At 44.3% G+C, this 21964-nt stretch overlaps 2 protein-coding genes across 2 annotated transcripts in view; one reads left to right on the plus strand and one right to left on the minus strand.

Moving 5' to 3' along the window:
- Positions 1-1590, plus strand: part of CDK15 (cyclin dependent kinase 15) — a 36873-nt gene extending 35283 nt beyond the window's left edge. The window contains 2 exon segments of the mRNA XM_062619779.1: positions 1480-1567; positions 1569-1590. Coding sequence (XP_062475763.1) covers positions 1480-1567; positions 1569-1590 — 110 coding nt within the window.
- Positions 1-21964, minus strand: part of ALS2 (alsin Rho guanine nucleotide exchange factor ALS2) — a 236389-nt gene that overhangs the window by 80990 nt on the left and 133435 nt on the right. Inside the window, exons 3-4 of the mRNA XM_062619774.1 lie at positions 6939-7069; positions 4718-4818 (exon numbers count right to left, since the gene is read on the minus strand). The gene's annotated coding sequence lies outside the window, so the exon portion shown is untranslated. The remainder of the gene's footprint in view (positions 1-4717; positions 4819-6938; positions 7070-21964) is intronic.

The following is a 21964-nucleotide window of genomic DNA, read 5'->3' on the forward strand; positions in this document are numbered from 1 at the left end:
GCAGTCTTTTCTGTCAAGTGATAAAGCAAATCTTCACTTAACTCAGGAAAAATTCCCTTCACTTCACCTGGCCTGATCTCCACAGTGGTAGAAGGTCTGCTTAAAAGTATTGACAGGGCACTGAGGTTTTGTATTCTGTCATTAAGCCACCACCCTGGGAAAGATGCATCACAACTTCACAGCAGATGTGTGCCAGGGGCACAGGCCTCTGGAGATGTTGCCCTGTTCAAGCTCATCCCTGGGCACTGGCCTGGAGCAAACCATGCTGGGCCCTGCATAGAAGCACAGGGTGGAAGGGAAGATGGGAAAAGAAGGAAGGTTTCCTTTGCTCACTACCCAGCTCATGCTCTTGCAAAAGCACAACTGGCGCAAAGTTCGGCCCACATGACTTGTGGAAACAAAGTCCTACAGACATGGATCAAATACTCTGACTCTCATTGATCTCAGGCCAGAGAATCTCTATAAAGGTCTTATTGTTCAGGGAGATGAACTGCTCTTGGGAAGGAGTGCTGTTAATACCCTCATGGAGGCAGACGCTATTGCATCAGAGGTTAGCAGATGTTTTTCTGTATTTTGTCTAATTGCAAGTTATATCTGAGGTTTCTATAACTTCCATTTTCCCTTTGACGCTCTTAAATGCTAATCTGAGAAGATTTAGTTGTCTTGTGTGCTGTGAAAGACATCCAGACTGGAACTTTCATGTAGCTGTTTCCCATCCTCAGGTGCACTTCTGCCTTCACCCAGTTATCAGCAGAAAAAAGCAAATGGGGATGTAGTGATCAGATTTCTAAGGCACAAAAGTTAAAGCTAAGTTTGAGATTGTGACAGCAAGCAACCATGAGCCTAGGAACTCAATTAGCCTGAAAGACAACTATCTCATTATCTTTCCTAAAATGATATAAATACATAAGAATATAAAAATTTAAAATAAACTCTCTATTGACTGTCTAGATGACTGAATTTCACTGCTCAATTTCTTTAAACACCCACTTTAGTATTTATTTATTCTAAGAGTGAAGCAGCTACGATAATTAGACTGTCAGATTTGGTAAGTTAATGAGGAGTCACTGGAGTGGAAGGTTTTGCATTTGTGAGATTGCTGAAGGAGAGAAGCTCTATCTCTTTTTTCTTTCTCTTTTTTTTCCCCCTCCACTGGGTGGGAAGGAGAGAGCTTGGCAGTGTGTAGATCCATTTGAATCCTTTTGATTAGCGGGTTGCATTCCTACCACTGTTCTACCAAATAGTATTTTGCTGGTTGCTCCAAGAAAAAGGAAAAAAAAACCTCACATGGATGAGATTTCTAGAGAAGGATGCCTAGATTAAAGAAATCATTTCCCAAAACAAGCAGAAGGAATGGAGCTGTGAGAAATAGGATCCTGAATGAGTTTATATTGTGGCTAATGTCACAGGAGAGCATTAGGAAAGTAGCACAGTGAAGGAAAAGGATCATTTTGCAGCTTTCTCTTTAATCTGCTTTTTCTGCCGGACAATCAGTGCTCACAGTTCCAGGAGTGAGACTGCAACCTGAAATCTGTGACCTTTTTGTTTCTTACCAAAAAGGCCATCTCAAATTCAAGCAAGTTTTGGTAGAAAGCAGAGATGATTAAATAACTCTTTGGTAAGCACATAGTTGCCATTGCCAAAGCTGCTGCCATTATCCTTAGCGCATGAATTCCTTTGTATACTGAAGGTGGGAAAACAGAACTGATGCCCAGGGCTGGATGACCACATCCCAGGCTGAGGACAAAGTGGGAAATCTTACATTCAAAGATCAGCAAGCCAATGGCCCACAGTGCTTGGTGGTACCATGGGAGGTTTGGGTTTGTTTCATCATATTTCCAAGACTCAGATGGATGTCTCCTCTGATGCCTCCCCAGTCAAAACATTGCTTCATTTCTGCATTGCTTAAACTGACCAGATTGTTTTGTTTGCCTTTGTCCTTGTCTAGTGAGTTCACATTTTATAGCTTACTTGTTTTGATTTCACACACAGTGGAACCTGAGCAGAGCTAGGCAAAATCTCTTTAGCTCATTAACATCATTGGTTTTAATTAATCATCATTTTAATACAACATACCTCAGAAAAATGGTTCAGCATCAACATTTTTCATCTCCTGCTACAGAAGGACCAAAAGATCACTTAAAGTCATTCTTATTGAAAGAAATTGCTGAAATAATTATTGACATTATTGAAAGAAATATCCTTCTGTTATATCCTATCTCTTTGTTTACTTTGTGCATTTGTTAACAGCATGTGTCCAGTCAGTGTCACTGCCTGGGTCTGTGTTTGCAGGGCAGACCTGGAAACTGATCTTGAGGTCAAATTAGCTTGACTGTCCAATTTTCTGCCAAGCTAAGAGGCAACCTAAGCTGTGCTAACAGGGCAAACCTCAGCTACCTCTCTGCACTTTCAGATGCGTGTAGATGTACCTGCTACAGGATCAGGTCCCAGCACTCAGTGCCTGATCTCACAGCCTTTCTACCCCATCTGCCCTCATCACATAGACAACAGCAGGCAGGCAGGACAGCCTCCAGTCTTTTCAAGAAGGACCTGACACTGCCAGCCCTGTGATCAGACTGGGTTTCAGAGGCAGCCTGAATACATCCCCTGCTCACCTGCTCAAGTGCAGACAGGGCAGCTGTTCCCTCTCTGTGATCACAGAGGAAATAATCCTGCCAAAAAGCTGGTTGTCAGTTCCACTAAGGATTCTGGGACAACTCACTTGAGGAGGGCACTCATTCTTCAGTTCAGTGAATCTGGATTTGACCAGTTTTAACTGATTTTGAGAGTATTTCACAAATACTTAATTTAAAATAGTGAAAGCATAAAAAAAGTAGGAGATACTCTTATTAAACATTTTTTTTTTAATATTAACTTGGCCTGAAAGTGATTGTGTCCCTTTTTTATGCTGCTTAAAAAAAAATGTACTAAACAAGCTTAAATGTCAATTCAAGTCTTCTTCTGCACTTCATTACAGCAAAACATTCTACAAGTGATGGTGTTCATGTTATTAATTCGCTTCTTATAAAAGCCATCTGGATTTAGACATGTAAGCAAGGTTATAAATGAAACAGTAATTTTTTTTGTCATTTTAATAGGCTACCAATGGAAAGCAGGGGGTTCTGTCTGCTTTTTCAAATCTAATCAGAGGTAGATAGGCATCTAAAGCACAACAGCCTCATGCTGACACATGAGGGAATGGAATGTCCTGGGAACATAATGAAACTGGCCAGCCTTCCTTCATTGGCCAACCTGAGTTAAGTTACAAAAATAGACAAAGCCAAAAAAACTAAACATACCAGGCTCCATCAGGAATCCATAGGCCCTGAGCAACACAGCAAGGGACAAAACACAGTCAGTCTTCTCCTTGTTCTCCTTCTGGTTTCAGGAAGGAAAGAGAGGGCCAGGTGTCTATCTCAGGGTGACATACAGTCCATTTTCTATGCTATTCTACCTCTTTCCCTCTACCTGTTGAGGAAGAATGTATGGATTGTTGGAATCTGCTTCCATTCTCATGCTGCCTATCAAAATGCAGATAAAAATCACAGTGCCTCTTATATGTATGTGCTACTGCACTGGCCAAGTGTAGATGAATCTACAGAAAGATTCGAACTTGTTTAAACTGTTAACAAGCAAAGTAACTGAAGGCACTAGCCCTGCAGAATATTTTTAATTAGAATTTATTTTTCATTTTGATTCAGCACTTAGGCCATGGATTTTTATCTTCACAAAATTCCCTGCAATGGGGGCAGATTCTAGCCTCCTTACAGCAAGGATCTTTGAAATAATTCTTAATATTGACAAAATGAAACAAAACCTTTGAGAGTAAACAAGGACAAAAAAAAAGGACAGAGTTTGCTCAGGGAGAAGGGAGTGTTTTTTAAAATCACCTTTCAGTAGAAGAGAATTAAATTGTGCAGATGTCCTGCCTTTTGTTTTTCAGAAAGCAATGTCACAAAGATTGACTTGGCAACGAAGATGTAACAGCACAGTCTGGACACTAGACTTGCAGAATAAACTCAATGATGTGACACTTAATAGAGAGATCCCTGGTCCAGAAGATTGATGTACAAACAGGACAGATGGGGACTGACAATTGAAAGAATGTAGAGGCTGATCCAAGGCTTACAGAGACCTGTCATTCCTGGGGTTTGCCTACAATCTCCTTCAACAAAAGAGCTCCTGAGGGAAGGAGGGGATTAGTCAAAAGTTGAGTGAAGTCTCCAGGGAAGACGGTTTCTTGGATAAAGTTGTCAACAAAGGAATTGTTGAGGACTATTTGTTATAATTTCCTAGAGGGAGCTTCTGCCATTACTAACAGGATTACCAGCATACTGGTTCCACACCAGCAGAGCATTAGGCGTGTGCATTGCAGACTGGTTGCTTAGAGCTGAATTCAGGGGTCTTCTTATACTGGGTCCCAAATGTGTGCAGGTGTTGATGAACAGAGGGGAGATGGCAAAGAACTAAGATGCAGCCAAACACAGGCCATTTTTTGTCCAACTGTTGCAGGAAGTCCTGGCTCATTAATGAGTTACTGGCGTGATTTCCTCTCCTTGATGTCAGGTCTGCTGAAGGATTATGAGAAGGAAAGCTAATCTGAGGTGAGTGCTGATCAGGATACATGGGGAAATCAGAGGGCTCTTCCCCAACTACAGTTACTGTGAAATTTCTTACAGCATTCTTCCTGGAGGAATTAGGAAAGCAGGCAATTTACTGTGTTCAAGGGCTAGTCGGCTTGGTTTCAGATATCTGGGGTACTTTTTTCTGGGCTCTGGGACATCAAGACAGAAGCCTTGGTGTAACCTCACAGCAGATCTGTGAAGAAGAGGAAGGCAAAGATAAATCATTAAGGTGCAGGCATGCAAACTTTCTTGAATACTTCTTATTCATCTGAGTAGTGTCACTGGCATGACTGGGAGAACTTCTCTGAGCAAGAATTATGCAGATCATTGAGGCACTGGAACAAATCAGTCATGGAGCTATGGGGAAACATCAGATAAATAGGTGGCAGCCATAGAAAGAGCTGGAAGGTGTCATTTCAGTGTAAGGGAGCTATACCTCCAGACCCACCCAAGTCCATTTCTGGCTAACCAAACACTACAGATCTGGGCACACTTTTGTGTTCTCCTTTGCCCTTGCAATAGACATAATTTCAGGAACATATAGATTAGACACATAAAAGAGCACATGGATTATCTGCAGGCACTGCTCAGTGAAGAGAACAGGAGGTATTCCTTGTGTTATGTGACAGTCCTTGAAGTTCTCTGCCTTGATAAGAAGGAGAGGTATGTCCCCAAGTCTTTCCACATCTGGATTGTGTGGACCCAGATCTCCCAAACATCAGCCACTGTCAAAGTGAGTGTGAATGCCTGACCTCCCTTTGCAGTACCGAACAGAAATCTGTCTCAGTATTAGGACCTTCTGCCTCTAATTTGCTCTGCAATGAATCTGGAGTAATATTACAGTGACCTCACAGCAGTTTAAGCAAGATCAGGCCGGAATATCCTATAGAGCTCTACTTAGGCATGTGTCTCTTTGTCAGCATCCCATGTGCAGGTTTATTTGTGGAGAGAAGGGCATTTGGAACCTTTTTAAAAGAAAACCAGGAATTCTTAAGCATACTGGCACTGGCTGTTGCATTGCAAAAGATTCTAAGAACTGGTACAATAAAGCAGCTTTCCTAAAGTGGCTGCCTGGCTACATAGGTAGAAGATAGCTCTCCACTTCTGAGTTATGGTGCATTGTCATATGCATGTTCAGAAAGGCTGTAAGTGATGCCCAAGTTGAGACAAGGTATTCTGCATTCCTTTAGCACTCTTGGAGATGGCTGGGCTAAGAGCAGTGAAGAAGCAGGATCTTTAATGCCTGCCAAGGGCTGGATGTCTGCTCCTAATTGGGAGCCACTAAATGCTTGAGGTATGTTACATTAAAGGATTAGTTATGCATAGACAGTAAGGGATCTAATGACGAGATCTGAATCACTTTCCCCATGGTGTCAATCCAGACCACCAGTTATAAATGTCTTCTGTCCTGGAGCAGAAGAGAGAATGGCTTTGCTCTTTTACATAGCTGCTACCCCATATTCCAAAATTCTTACACTAAACTGCCAAAGAGTCAAATGATATATTCTAGCTCTGTTACATGGAGGGGCAGAAAGCCAGAAAGACCCTGGCAAAAGGATGCCCTGCAACCCAACACTCTTCTGTTCATTAAACCAACACTCGAGGCCCAATGCCTTAAATATGCCAGATCAGAGAGAGAAATTGCCCTAGAACCACTACTCCCCCAGAGTAACAGGAGCACTATTCACATCAAGAGTACTTAGTACATTTTCCATCCCCTGGCCTGCACAATCTCAAGGGCAACAAATGAACATAGTGTTGTAAGGAGTGAAGAAGACCAGGTAAAAAGAAACACCTGAATTCATGTACCAAGTCTGTGCCACCCAAAAAGGTGGTCCTGCTTCCCTCATTTCCCTCTGTGCTTCAAGCTTCACAGTCTTTCCCTCTTGCTCTCTGGCACTTTTCTAAGCCCTTGATGAACTGATCTAACTCACTAAACAGGTAGAAAGCTGTTAATTCTTTTGCTGAGTTAGTTTTTCATTGCTTTACTGAGCTGAATCAGATTATGAAGGGGTCAGAGAAGTATCAGACTTCCTGCATGGCTGAGCGTAGAGTGGGAAAGGAGGAGCAGGAAAAAGCCATGATGATCAGGCTCCTTTATCTCCAGCCTGCTCACATCTAGTTCATGTGGGTGGTCATCCCCTGTCACATCTGGATGTTTGATGTTCTGTTTTGAGGTAATAACTGAACGGGTTCCAGCAAGTAAGTGCTCAGTACTGCTGTTGTGTATGTGGGCCCATTGCAAATCGAGGTGTTTGCTGTTGAAGACCTCACAAAAAATCCCAGACATTGGCAAAGAGGTGCAGGACTGACCTTTCCTCTTTTCCATAAAACTTTCTCTTGGCAGAGGTAGTATGCGCTGGTAAAATAGGTGAGAGTCTATGAAGTGCATGTAAATGGAGATCATTGTGCTCCAGGGTCATCAAACTGTTTCTTCTCACCACCTAATAAAAAATTACAAACAAATCTGAGATTTTTGAGAAATCCTTTAGCATCCCTTTTTATGTAAAGAGAGTTTAACAGCAGACTTAAATATTTGCTGTAAAAACATCTTGAAGTAAATGAAATAACCTCTTTCCCAGGACAAGATTCTGTTTTTCTTCAGCCCAGGCCAACTTTGTCGGCCAAATGACATCCTCAAGAAAAAACACAAGAGCTTTAATACTTGCAAACCATGCCTGTAACAGCGCAAGTGGTCAATGCTCTTTAAAGGGGTGGGGGGGAAAGCTGCAGGAAAATCCCCCTCACAAGCTAGACCTGCATTTGGGGAGGCCAGATGAAAGCCCTGATGTGGGTCATGTGACAGGTGTCACTTCAGTAATGATATTGGGGCAGAGATAAAAGCCCCCGCCAGTGGGTCACGTGGCAGCGCTTCATTACCGGCACAGCAGGGGGCCCCGAGCCTCAATGCCTTTATTTTGGGGAGGGTTTTTTATTTTTGTTTTTTATTATTTTTTTTTTTATTCTGTGATAATGAGAAAATGTTTTAACTTCCATCCCTGTGTTTAAACACTTCTCCATGCTGACAGCAGCGGGAGATCCCTTGATCAGCTGTCAGATGGGAAAGTGCAATTCTTCTGGAAAGTAAACAGCGTGTTTGCCGGTTGGAAATCATTTTCTGTTTGTTGGGACCGCAAGTCGTGGTGTGATGGAGCCGTGTCACAGCATCTGATAGCTGGGGAGTGGGGATACGAAACGGGCTGAGAAATGGCGTTTAGGCTCTGCTGCTGATAACAGGAGGTTCAAATCTTTGACACTTCGCTATTGTTATCGTAAGGAAAAACCCCACCACTTATGGATTGCTTATGAAACTTTTCAAGCAGCAGCTCAGTGTTGGTGTGGGTACGTGGGACCTTCTACAAGAAGCATGTTAATAGAAACATTCCCAAGAGGAAACCAAAAGGGACACACAAAGGAACTGAGTAGGTGTGGATGCACATGGGGGTAAAGGCGGCCAGATCTCATTCCTGGTTTTAAAGAAAAACAAAGTCTCCTTATGATTATATTAGAAAACATTTCATGGCTCTGATGTCACACAGGCTTGGGGTGCGCACTGGGAGTTTCAGGTGAGATGAGGAAGGCAAATGTGTTCACAGGGTCATGCAAGAGCTCAACCCCCATCCTGGGGAGGGCAGGGCCTGGCTGAAATCAGAGCTGTTAGGCTCTCCCTCTGAAGTACCCTGGAACCCAGCTAAGTTCACTTTAAATACTAACCACAGTTTTTTCTTTTCCTATTAGGCAAATACCTTCACAAAGTCAATTCCCATAGAGAAAAAGAGATACATATATAATGCACATAATTTTAATTAAAATTAAGGTTTGAATGTGCATATGCAGAGGCACACACAGCATTTTTTCTGTGCAGACATAGACAACATCTTATATGCAGAATCAACAAATCAACCTGATTTCAACACTGGGAAAGTTAATTACTCAGAGCAGGGCTTGGATCATGTATTAGATATTTCCAGCAATTATGTTACATGGAGTCCTTGTAGTCTCCCAGCAAATGCTTTCCTCTGCTGGCTGCATTGCAGCCTTCTCCCTCTTCCTAAAGATCTCCATTAAAAGCTTCCTGCCTATTACACTTCATGAAGCCTTGGCTCATTAAAAGTGAAGTTTTGAAGCCCAGTTGGTAACTCAACTGCACCAGGAAGGCCCTAGAGCTGAGGCTTTGGTTTCAGGTACCCACTCTGGAGCAAGACTAGGCTCTGGGGAAGCAGCTGCTGGCCTCCCACCCTGCAATCAGGTGCAGGGCTGGACCATCAGCAAAAATGAGCCCAAGAGAAAAGATCAGATCAGAATCTGGCCCTTTGTTAGCAGTCATTAAAAAACATTGCAGTTTTAATAGGAGCTTATTCAATTAGCAGACTAACAGGCTCCATCAGATAAGCTGGGGATTTCCCTGGGAATCCGAGTCACACACTGCTGAAGCAGCTCTTCACCCTCTGGTTAACCCTCTCTGTGCACAACCAGAATGAAGGGATCAAATCCCAGAAGAAGGTTTATTTCTGGATTCTTAGGGAAAATGACAAGCCCTTCACTGCTACCCCGGTGCCAGTGCTGAGTGTGAGTCACACATGCTGGAAGAACCCAGGAGGATCATGGCACCAAACTGTAGCTGCTGCAGACAGGAGAATTGCCTGATCTCTGACAAACATGCTGACATTTGGCAGCCTGACAGCTTCACAGTCCCATAAGAGGCTTCCTAATTAGAGCCTGGGTGAGAACCAATCCACAACTGGAAGTTTGTCTCTAGCTTCCTTGCTGTACTTTTTTCCCCCTCCCTTTTTGTGCTTTTTCTCCCTTTTCAGTGTTTTCTCTCACACATTCTCCATACATCCTCTCCCCGCGGGCGGAAGCTGTTTGAAACACCAAGCAGGAGGAAAGGTCATTTTGGCCTGTCCTCTTAGCTCAGAACAGCTCCCAGCAAAAGCACCCCTCTGGCATTTGAGCATTGCCCTTGAAGGAGAGGGGAGATAAGGCAGGGAAAAGGACAGTGCATGGTGAAGTTTGTAATGAAGCTAAGTACAACTGGTCTGGAAGAAAGCCAAACCAGTCCCATTCATTCCTAGTCAAACAAGTAGGGCAAAAATACTGCTCCCACCAGCAGGAGAATGGGGACTCTGGGTCTGCATCCAGCTGTGAGTGTTGATTTCCTCTACAGCAAGCTGGCCCCAAACAGCACATCATGACATTCTGAGTTTTTTAGCTGGAGCCAGGGCCTGAATTTAGCATAGTACAGTACCTTGCTGGATGTAAGGTGAAATATATTTTTTAGAGTTATGTACTGTTACAAAGCCAGATCTTTTAAAGCTAAATCATATTCATCATTTAATCCATCACATGCATATTCTCTTAATAGTTCCAGAAAAGGTCTACATATTCAATAACCTCTGAATATGAGATTTTATCAACTAGCAACATCTGCTAAGACAAGCATAACTCTTTTACTGTGTTTGTTTACTTCCTAGAGGGTTATTTGTTGTTAGTGGGATTGATTGTTCTCTATTTAATATCCCAAAGTCTTTTTCCAGGGTAATGAGACAGGTAACAAAGCTCTTCAAAGACAATAGCCATTGTAAACACTGCATATAGATACAAACACCAGAACCCGCTTCATGTTAGAGGGTTGTTTCCCTTCACCATCCTCCTTGGTGAATACCATATTCCCTGGGTAGCCACCAGAAACAGGCAGAAACTTGAGATTCTCCATTTTTGGCCATACATGACATCAGACAGCTCTGTACGCTACCACCATCAGCAGGATCCCAGATGATGACATGGGGCCAGTGCTTACAGATCATTAGCTCTCTCCAAAGCAAAAAGATCTCATTCAAAACATGCAGCTGAAGCTTTTTTCAGGCCAAACGCATTTGTTGCTTGAGATATACTGCATAATCTCCACCTAACACCTTCAGAGATCAATATGAGTCCTACCTGGGCCCTTGGGAAGTGCACTTTTTTGAGGTTTCACTTTGGGGGTTCATTAAGATTGCTGGCACCCACGTGTTTCATGTGCTGCAGATGTCTCTGTACTGCGCAGGTATAAGAAAAAGCTGTGGACCTACACCTCTGTACTGGGGAGAACAACCCTGCATTAGGACTGGAAAGGACTGTAACATCATCCTCATTTGTAATGCCTGTACTGCTAAAATACTGAGGCTGAGAAGACTGTTTATTGAACTGATATTTCCAACAAACAGATGTCTGTGATGTAAGTAGAGCTGCTCCCTAAGGTTCTAATATTAACAAATTCCCTGAATAGATTGTAGCTGTGTGTTTTCTACCATGCCTCTCTACAAAATGGAGTATGGATTAGTACACACTATTTATAGAGCCCAGCCCACCCACTTGCTTGGAGCACCCCTGAAGATGAGGAGATGTAACCGCATTCGTAAGCAGACACCACCTCCAGGGTCTATGTAGCATCATAAAAAATCTGCCTTTCAGCACAGTAGGAGCCTCACAAAAATTAGAGGTTGTTCTGGACCTAAAATATGTGGCTCCATCTCTGCCCTGATTTTTTACATGATAAATGAGTATAGAGAAGAAGGAGGAGAGCATATATGTGGGAAAAGCTCTCCAGGAGGACTGACTGCGGAGAAGATGAGGCAGAGCTGGTTCTACATGATTCATTCCTCGGGTACCTACATACCCTGTCACTACAAACTCAGTACAAAGGTCAGAAGAGCAGCATTTTACACATGCATGCTTGATATGAGCCCTTTTAAAATCCACGTGAATCAGATACGATGAACAGGAGCTGTACCACAGGAGAAGAGAAAAAAACATTGTTTCTTTTCAATTAAACTCAATCTTTTTCAGGGTTTAGAATTTCATCATTTAAATCCATTTTAGACTAAGTCTTACAAATAGAAGCTGGCAGCCTGGAGGAATTAATTGGTTTATTATTTTATCCTAAGGAATTAACTCAAGTTGATAGATTTAGAGCAGGTTTTAAGTTTGTTGGTTTCAGATGTTTAAGAAGAAATGTAAAATAAACAAACAAAATCCAGTTGAAAATTTGGCAAGGGCTGAATCCTTTGGGCAAAATTTTCCCAGGAGAAGCACAGGTCTCTGATAAGCAGCAGAGGAGATGCTGTATTTCACAGCTGCAATGCAGATCTGTGGCCTCTCCAGAGACTCCCACACACTAAACAGGGATTTCTTTAGTTTAAATGCCAGATCTGCTCTGGTCCCAGTGAAACTCCAGAGGGGCATTAACTAGGAAAATGGGGCACATTTAATCCACTTTATCATTAATGCAAAGAACAGTCTCAATATTTGTGCAAATCAAACCCATGCATTATGAAAGGTCCTTCCTTATCTTGAGTAGATTAAACTCTGCTCACCAGCCTCCCCTAGGCAGGTGGGCCATTGTTTGCCTGTAACAGCTCTATTTATGATAGATGTCTGTGATGAAGCAAGCATGGCCCAGGCCGCTGGCCTGGCTGGGCACTTCCTTGAAGCATGTGCTGGAAAGTTTAATTTGGTGACTAAGGCTGGAAGTGCCACAGGAAAACAACAGTGCTGAGCAACATGGTTTGACTTCAGCTTCAACCTTCTCAAATGGCTGTTGCATTTTCCTTGCTGAACCTTCTCTGCTAGTGAAATCTCAGGCCATTTGAGGTTTTGATTTAATTTAAAATAAAAACGATGACAAGATTTTACACCACTGAACTAGACTTTTATCACCAGCGAGTACTGACAGTGACCACTATCCTCATTCCCAGTGAAGTCTGGGAATGGTTCTTGTGAGCTAAACACAATGCTGTTGCACAGGCAAGTAAGTAGTCATTGTGCTGATGCTTGGTGGGCTGTGGGCTAGGCTGCACAAACTTGCATCCTGCTGTTGGTGAAAAGCTGCAAGACAAATCACACCATGCTTCTCTGGGTAGGTGCTGAAGGCTTCTCATGTGATTAAATGTCTTTTTTATACAAAAAAAAAGGTTTATACAAACCCTCCCAGAAGCCACTCAGCTGGACACAGACCTGAAAGATTCCTTTCAGTTGAAAGAAGATTGTCTGCAACAGACTTGGGAGCAGGGATGCTGGCCATCTGACCACCGTGGATCCTGTGCAGAAAGAGAGAGGAGACGAGCTTGGAGACAGCTGTGAAGCCCTAAGCTTGGGACCATGTTTGAACATCCTGTGAGCAGAACGATGAGGCTGCCTTGGGGGCTGGGTGAGTGAAGAGGCAAGGTGAGAAACACAAACTCATCGAAGGTGATAGAATCCCAGGAAAGCAGCTGCCCAGCCAGCAGAAAAGGGACTGTTATAGTCTAGGTGTGATGAATGAAGGCGGATAGGTTGCTAGCAGTCCCCGTGTTTTCAGGAAGCTGCTTGTATGTGCCAGGCTGCACCACAGCTCCTGACAGGGAAGATTCTACTAGGTTTAGTATAAGTGAGTTCAAAATGGCCAGGCCTGGAGTGAAGCATGCTGACAGCAGTGGGGGCTGGACACTCCATGCCAGACAGCCCCTGAAGCAACTGCAGAGATGCCCCTGAAGGGGCTGCCCTGGGGCCCTGGTCTGGGAGGAAACAGCCCCTGAATATGATATGACCCCCTCTTGTTCTGCCCCTTCACTGCTATGGGGAGTTCCCCTCTGTTTGTAGAGCAAGAGAGGGAGAGCAGAGCTTCATCCCACAGATTTCCACTCACCTCCCCTGCGGCTCTGGATAACGTTTTTAAGGGAAGTGAAGCAGAGAAGCTTGTCCCCAGTCGTGGGTGCCTCCGGGCAATGCCCATTCCAGTGAGGAGTGCAGCAGTTCTGCAAGCCGCACACCCTGCAGAAGGAACAGCCATATCATTCCCTTTGGTTGTACCTGGGGTCTCTGCTTCCTTCAGGCAGACCCTGCAGCTGACACTGAGAGGAAAGACAAGCCTTGGGCAGATGTTTGAACCCCCCAGCATCATCAACACATTTACCAAGCACCCAAAGCGCTTCCAAGGGTCTGAAGATATCTGGCATTGAGAGTACGATTAGAGCTCTAATGAGATTTGAAGCACGCCATTTCTTCCAAACAATGGTGCTATCTCATTCTAACCCATTTAGATGATAATCTGCTCTACCACATATTAATATTTTCGTGTTAATGTAGATCCTTTTATCCCTGTAGCTTAGCACTGGGTTCTGATTTATTAATAGCTGGCTCCCTCTGGACCAGGGGAGCAGGATGCTACGTTGTGATGAGCTTAATAACTCACTGCTCCCCATTAGTAAATCACAGACTAGCACTTCAGATTTGCAGAGAGAATTGGGTTGACTTTCCCTCATTCCTTGAAGCATCTTAGTCCTGTTGTGCAAAACTACCTGCTAACAATCTTTCTTAAATGAGTCAAGTGCTCTAATACGTGTTTAGCCCACACAGCTGAACTTTTAACAGCATTTCAGGGGGCAAGAGCAAAAGCAGAGTTAACAGATTTCATTGGCTTTTCCCATCAAATGGTGCCTGGGCACTTTTCTGGAGGCACAGCAATATAACATCCAGCAGAATTAATGTATTTATTATTTTAGAAGAACTCATGTTTTTTTAATGTCTCCTGGTTTGAAGGAAGGGTTGAAAGTAAGGGCAGCCTATTTGCATTGTGAATAAAGTTATCTGCCTCCTCCACCCCTCCCACCCCCCGGAATATGCAGAAATAAATGCCTCCTAATGAACCCTGGGGGGCTGAATCTTTGATATGGATCTTGCCGGGGGTCTAGTGGTCAGGGAGAGGCTCTGCCAGACTGAAGCCCAGCATGGCGTGGGGGGTAGGCAGTCTTCCTCACAGTGCCAGAGAAGGGAAATTGGATTATCTTGCTAGCAGTTGGTGTTTTTCTGTCTGCAAGAACTTACAGATGAGAGGCCCCAGTTGGGAAGTTAAATTCAGTCCTCTGCAAACAGTAATTTTTTTTCCTCATCTAAATAAAAGACACAATCCCGTCCAAGTTCTGGGAACTTTCTTCTCTGGTGCTGACTGGGTGCAGGGCAAGTGGGTACAGAAGCAAAACTGCAGGATTTGAATTGAAGTTTGGTGCCTGCTGAAAGCATTGAGTATGTGTGGCCACGTGTTTGTAAACACAGATCACTCTTTGAATGTGACATCTGGCTTTCAAGGAGCTCCCACAGCAGGCAGAATCACAGCAGTACACACTTCAGTTCCCTCAGACAAATCCATTGTAGGACACTGTTTTGCAGTTTACAGTGCACCAAACAAGCTCAAAACCCAACAAATGCAGCTGAAGCCCCTTAACAGAGAAAAGCTGGTTAAATGGGTTTCTTTCTGGGAACAAATTGTTTAATAAAAAGAACACCCTGGCAATGGGAAAGTTTTCTGTGTTGCCAAGAGGTTCCATAAAAAGACCATTTTATAGCATCAATCCCTTCCCTATAGAAGCCAGAGGATCACAGGCTGCCTGGGAAGCAGCAGCACAGAGATGAAATACAGCAGCCATTAACAGAAAGGGCACACAGCATCCAGGGTGGCTGTACTCACTCCCCGGGCAGTGGCTGGTATGGGACAGTGCTGTGCAGATTCCACTGGTAAGGCCAGAGCAAGCATCTCTTCCTAACATCTTCCTAACAAGGCAATAGCAGGATGTGCCAAGGAAGGAGCAAAAGGAATTGCCAGATTTTTTTTTCCTCTCCCAGAAAAGGACAGAAAAGCAATGAACCTGCAAGAGTTAGGTTAGGCAGGAAGGAACCAAGATGTTAAGTGCTGCTGATTTTCAGTGTAAGGATGCTGTACCAGGAAGTTTCACAAGGTTCCAGCATCCTAATGCATCAGTGCAGTAGCAGCATTTTGGGGTGATTTGCCCTGATTACTCAAGAATTTCTGTAGCTTTTTTGAGAGGTGTTTGTCCCCGCTTCCCCTTCTGGGCAAGCTGCAGGCCAGCCCTGATGCCAAAGGGAGCTCTGGGCAGGCTCTGATATCAGACTGTGGCTGCATTTTTGACAACGGGGCTGCTTACAGCAGTTGAAGTAGTCCTGCTCTTCTTCCACTCCGTATTGCCTCACTGCTCACACTCCGCACTATCAGCTATGTCAGCATGCTGCCTGTGTAGCACACAGCAAATGAGACCAGAGAACTCATCCAGCTAAACAACAACCCAAGGAAACAAAACATGTTTATTTTTCAGCTGGGTTGGTTCCGCTCTGGGTCACTGCACAGCAGGGAGACCCAGGGATGAGAGCAACTGCTGAGGATGGGATCTGTAAGCTGTCAGCAGTAAAGGTCTCACACGCACACCCCCACACCCCACACCCCCTTTCTACCCCTCTACATGGTGGTTTAGACTTCATTTTCTGTAAGGTCTTTACTTTCACCCCAAGTTTAAATTTATCTGCAGAGTTACGTATGATCCAACCTACAACCAGAGCTTGAGATGCTTCCTATTCACAGAATAGCTTCGGAGTGTCCGGCTACATCTCACAGTGTGGCTTGCTGCAAGGATTCTCAGGATCCGAATAAAATATTTAAATATTTTTTGGAAGTTTGCTCTAAGTGACCTTTAAAGGTCCCTTCCAACCCAGACCATTCCATTATTCTACCTCCTGCAAACAGTCTTGTCTGCGTATGTGCCACCCTCTAGCACAACCGAGTGCTAGTTGGTGGCACAGAAACAACAGAGCTGCATTATTAGCATGCTGCACACTCCATACTTAGTTCTTTCCTTCTCAGCATGTTTTCTTGTCACAGGGATGCAGCTATTCTGCTCCCAGCTCTGAGATCAGTGACTTTTAGGCAGGCAGCGTGGGGCTGTGCCCCATGCTCCACTGCAGGCTGAAAACACATCCAGCAAACCTCAGGAGGCAGCCTCTTGCTGAGCTGCAGGAGGCTTGTCTGCCTTGTACTGCAAGTGGGCTAGTTTTAGCACCAACTGCTTCAGTACCAAAAGGTGTCATGGAATTTTAATGACCACAGATGGTCACAGCTTCTGGTTTATGTCTCATCTGAGCCCTCTGCCCCCAGAACACCACCACAGTAGCACCGTGCTCCTCTCATGACAGGCTGGGGAGAGGGTGGACTCAGATGAGTGAGCGCTGCCAGTTCCACACCTCTGCTACCTGCTGCTCAGCCTGGATTTTCCTTACCTAATACAGAAGGTGCTAACTATATGTAAATATGATGGAGGCAGGCAACTGTAGGTGAATGTCGAGTAAAATACTTTTGATCCACCTCCTCTAAAACATTCCAAATCCATGTCCTCGGGGTCTTTGAGACATACTAGCTGGAGCACCTTGTTTTTGTAGTGGATGATTGGATTCCCACATTTTTCCACAGGCAAAGGAAGTATGCCCAGATATAGTTCATAGCAACTGTGCAAATCCATTGTAAGTACTGGCCAGATGTTGGCAAGAAGAGACTGAAGAAAAGCGCATGCCGTTTTCTCATTTCAGCATATAGGAAAATGGATCCTCCTATCCAGCTGTGAGTCTTTCCAGAATACACCCCAGAGTACAGCTGATGGATGTGCCTCCCACAGCCTGTAGGGTTTGATGCTGTTCCAGGTTTGCTTCATGGGGAGTATTCCATTCAAAATAATTACCAACTTGAATAGAGTGAGTACCAATCTATGCAAAACCCACTTTGGTTGCTGCCTGGGAATAGATTACAAAGCACATTTGGCTATTGTGTGCATGCTTGTAAATTTTAAAGTGCTGGGTGACATCTCTGAGTCTGGAGAGCATCAGAGGATCTTGAGAGCACTAATGAAATGTGGAACCCAAATCTTTCTATTTCCTCCCACAGGAGTCCCAGACTGTATTCGGTAAATGTCACCACGGCTTCAGTAACTCCTAATAAATCTTACACTAGCTTCAGATTAGGGGAACCCGCACAGGAAAAACCTGCTCCCAAATTCTCATCTCATCTCTCATCTTGATTACACTAATTTCTTCTTATGGTCTTTCCCTGACATCCATAATGCTCCACCTCCAGTCCAAGTAGATCAGAGTAGTGCAGATCTGACTCACACAACATTGCCACCACACTGCTCCCTCTCAGGCCCTCCACTGTGGCACCCTTTCCATCACACCATATAGCAGGGTCTTCAGGCTCCTCTTTATCTCTGCTCTTTTTCACTCACCCACCAGATCTTCTGTTACACTGCCAACAGATGCAGCTCCCACTTTGCTCCTCCAGTGCTAGTTGCTTATTTTCCTCACTGGCCTGCATTTCCAGCAACTCCTTTTCATTTCCATCTGCAGTGCCTTCTCTCAGCACTGGCCTGCCTCTGAAAATCTGCACAATACCTCCTCACTCAGACCCCTCCTGGCTACCAGTATCCTTTGCAGTGGCCATAATAATCTGCCAAATTAGTCCCAGGCTTCGGTACTTCCCTTCTCTGTAGGTTTTCCTTAAAGGAAGCAGGACATTGGCTTTTGAGGTGCATCTCAGTTTTAAAGGCCCTGAAGGCAGATGAGGCAACACTATGTGTACTTTAAGCCCACAACAGACTCACTAAAGACACAGTAGGTTAGAAAAATCCCCGCTGTGCCCCAGACATTCAGCCAGCTGAGGTGCAAGTATGGATTCCCCACATGTGATTGAGATCTGCAGTCTGGGCCATGGAGTTCTGAGACTTAAGCTGCAGTTTGATTATAAAGTAAATCTGACTTTATGGTTCCCAGTATGAGATCAAAAACTCCAAACCCATATGACATGAAGCATGGATCCAGCATAAATTCACTCCACCAAGTTAAACGCATTTAGAAAATTTAGACAAGTCAGTTTTACATGGCAAGGTGCTGCAGTAGACTGGGTACAGTCTGCCTATGGCATCCTGCTTTCCTGCCAAATCAGGTATAAACTGTCCACCACAACCAGCTCAAGGCTGACGTAACAGCGTGAAGCTGCATAAACTCGGTGTTGTGTGCTTGGGCTAGTTTGACAGAAATGCAGTTGTGTGTAAGGACTGATCCAGGTTAAATGGGGACCACTGGGAGATCCGTCAGTGCCCAGATCCACAGTGCTGGTGAAACTTGGGCCTTCAGAGTATTGTGGGGTTCTTCTTCCAGGGCAAGGGAAGATTTTCTGTGTTTGGAGCTGCGTGGTTAATCCTGCTGCAAAAACTGAAGCAAATGGGTTTGTATGGGCTGTAGGCAACTCTGGGACTCCAGCAAGGATACTGTTAACACCGCCAAATCTCTTTCTGAGATGAAAACTCTTTGTAGACAAAGACTGCCTGCTCTAAAGCACATCACATATTGTGAGTGAAACTGTGCTGCCTGTGAAAGAAACATGTTGGTAACAGTCACAGCCAAGGGTGACAATAAAACAGCCCTGCATCAGGAAACAAGTAAAGGCAGCAAGAAGGGATACATTCTTAAGAGTGGGAAGGCAGGTGAGATAGGGTGCCCGCGGCAAGGGATACCGGAATGGGACGGGCAGCCAATGGAATGGGGTACCCAGGAGGGAAGGGGACTCCCTCCTCCATCCCCTGCAGCCTGCAGGAGGGCTGCAGAGCTGCAGAGGCAGCACTTTTGGCTGCAGGGAAGGGAAGGGGTTAACCGGATTCAGATACCCCCCTCGCTGTTGAACTCATTGATTCATTTTCTCTGTTCCTATTTCTTTCTCTCACTTTCTTCTTCTCTCTCTTGCAGACTGATTAAAAACTCTTTGAGTTTGAAGGTTTTTGTGTCAAAACAGCTCAGCTGCCAGCTGGGTGCCAAGCAGTGAATATTCATGGTATTTAAATGTGACGGTGCGGTGGGGGCTAAAGGACGGGCTAGTTAGCTCTTTTTGATGGAGATTAGCTGCCTCTTTGCTCCTAATCACCACTGTTGTTGAAATATTACAGCTTCTGTTACAACTATTAATGTCCTAAATGAAGTACAGGCTCCTCTGAATAACATCAAACGTGAAATGGTCACTTCCAATTTCATCCTGTTTCTCTCCTTCTTGCTAATGTGTGTTTTCATTTTTAACTGGAGTCCTGCCTTGGTACCAGACGTTCAGCTTCAAGCCCTGCAGGAGGAGAGGAGCTAGCCTGGCTGGAGGGAGCTGCTGAGAGCTGAAAGAGCATTCGCCTCTGGGTCACTGGTTCGAAAGAGGTCAGTTGCTGGCCAGAGGTTGTTATTTTACCTCATGAGGATGGCGGCTCCTTGGGGTCAGGAGAGGGTACCCCACTGTAAGTCAATCCTACATGGACAAGCTTTCAGAATCTGCTACTCTAGGTCAAGCCCCTGTTACCAGCACAGGATAGAGGCAAGTAAGTTATTTTCTTGCACCTAGCAAGGGCCCAGGCAAGTGTGAGCTGAGGCCCACCACCAGCGATGTGCAGGAAAGCACAGTGCCCCATTGCTCTCTGAGCTAGTATTCACCAGGGGCAAAATGAGAACCACAGCTCTGGGTTCCACCAAGAGCATTGTAAATGGTGAGGTAAGCTGACAGGCTCCTGTTTGAGCTTTCTTTGCTCAGATAAAACTCCCACTGAAGTGAGAGGCTGGATAAAATCCGTTACAGGGCGGTGTGAGTTGGTCCTTTCACGATGATATCTGGAGGGAAGCCTGACGGAAAATAATTTGCAGCAAAAAACTGCCCAGATGTCCTATGTGTGTTTGGCCATTTGGAACCTCTCTGCATTCATCTGCAAGAACTGCCTGCCGTTACCCAAGGGCATGCCTGGCAGTGTGACGAAGAGGAGGGAAAACCCATGTGTGGTCCTTAGGCTCTGGCAAGAAATAGCAGAGCAGAACACCAGGCTATTGATTTCATGTTTGCTTTAAAAACAACCTAAGTGCATTCCTGGAGCAAGGCTGGTCTGGAAGCCTAAATAAAATAATATTCTTCAGCCTTGAAAACTGACACTAGACTTCAATGACTGCTTTAAAGCCCTGTCCCCCAGACTAAGACCTGCACATTTCCTAAACTCTTGTCTACACCCAAAAATGGTGCTACTTTAACTAGACCAGTGTAGCTAAAGCAACACATCTCTCCCCTCTTCTATCCCTTTCTCGTTCCTTGTGTGAAAACTGTTAAAATGCGCTCTTATATTGACAAAACCTTCCTTATTAGAGAAAAATGTGTTTTTACCAATACAAGGCTTATTAGCAGCAGCACGTCTACGTAGGACTAGCAATTAGTAGGACCAGCGATTAGTAGGACCAGCATTACTGGTTTAGTAGCAAAAGATCACATCATGAACAGCATACTTGAACCGTCTCAGAAGGATGCACAGAGCAAACCTATGGAAAAGGCAAGCAAAAGAGGTCTGATCTCATCTTCCTGCTGACAGGATTTATGTGCTGCACTCCAGAGAGCACAAATAATCCCATCTGAGATAGTCTGGGACTTCTCGGGCTCTCACAAGGCAGCACAGTATGTGGATAAAATGTGTGTACATTATTTATAATGCACAGGCAACACCACAGAAATCAGACCTTTCACAGCCTAAGCAGATCAACAGAAACTGCACCTTAGCTAAGCTCACTAGAAAACAAACAAACAAAAAACCCCTAACAACCAAACAGAAGCCGCAATGCATTCACAGACACAAATAGCAGAATTGAGCACTGCTTTGTTAGAAATGCTAGTTTCCATGGGTGGTATCAGAAATATGTGGGCCTGGCCCTTTAAAACTCTTGCCTCTCCAGAATTGCATTGGCTAACACTGGGCTCCTGAAGAAAAAGGCAAAAAGCCTGTATAGGGTATACATCTATTCCCTTCTGGCAGAACATCAGGACTATAGATTTCAACAGATTGCATCTGATATTCAAGATGCTTGTGGGCAAAGCAGTTATACAGGAAACCAACAGGAGTTTTCCTTGGTACCTTTATAAAGGCAGGCTTGTTTTAATATTAATAACAACATTATCATCATCAACAACAATGACGATAATATCATCAGACTCCTAACTTTTATCTTGATATTCTCAGGATTTTCCTGCATTAGCCTCATTCACACTCAGGCTGAACAACTTCCCAGTGTTCTAAATGCTGTATTTAAAGCTTCACCAAATCTAATATTCTCAGTAATAATACAAAAGCCTTCAGGTGTCTTATCTATTGAAGTTAGGATGACCTGAATTGCATTAGATTTTCCCTTGAACAATGATTGTTTCATTCTTTCTAAGTAAATCAGATGGTACTTAGTACATACTTCTGGAGGAAGAAAAACAAAAGACAGATGGATGTGGCTCCCAGCAGGCAGCAGTTTGAAAACATGGCACCAAATACATCAATAGTCCCAGTCTGTTCTTTGACATATTGGAGTGCCTCTTGCCTTCCTCAGATGATTTTCTTCAAAAGTGTTCAGCCCTGATAAATTCTGAGCTCCAAAGTTGTATGAAATGGGAATATCCCAAATGCAGCTGTAACTGAAACTGCAAAGTGGCATAGCTGTATAGC

The sequence above is a fragment of the Pezoporus occidentalis genome, unplaced genomic scaffold (genome assembly GCF_034315485.1).
Source record: "Pezoporus occidentalis ecotype Australia unplaced genomic scaffold, CSIRO_AGI_Poc_V1 ctg213, whole genome shotgun sequence".
Lineage (NCBI taxonomy): Eukaryota > Metazoa > Chordata > Aves > Psittaciformes > Psittacidae > Pezoporus > Pezoporus occidentalis.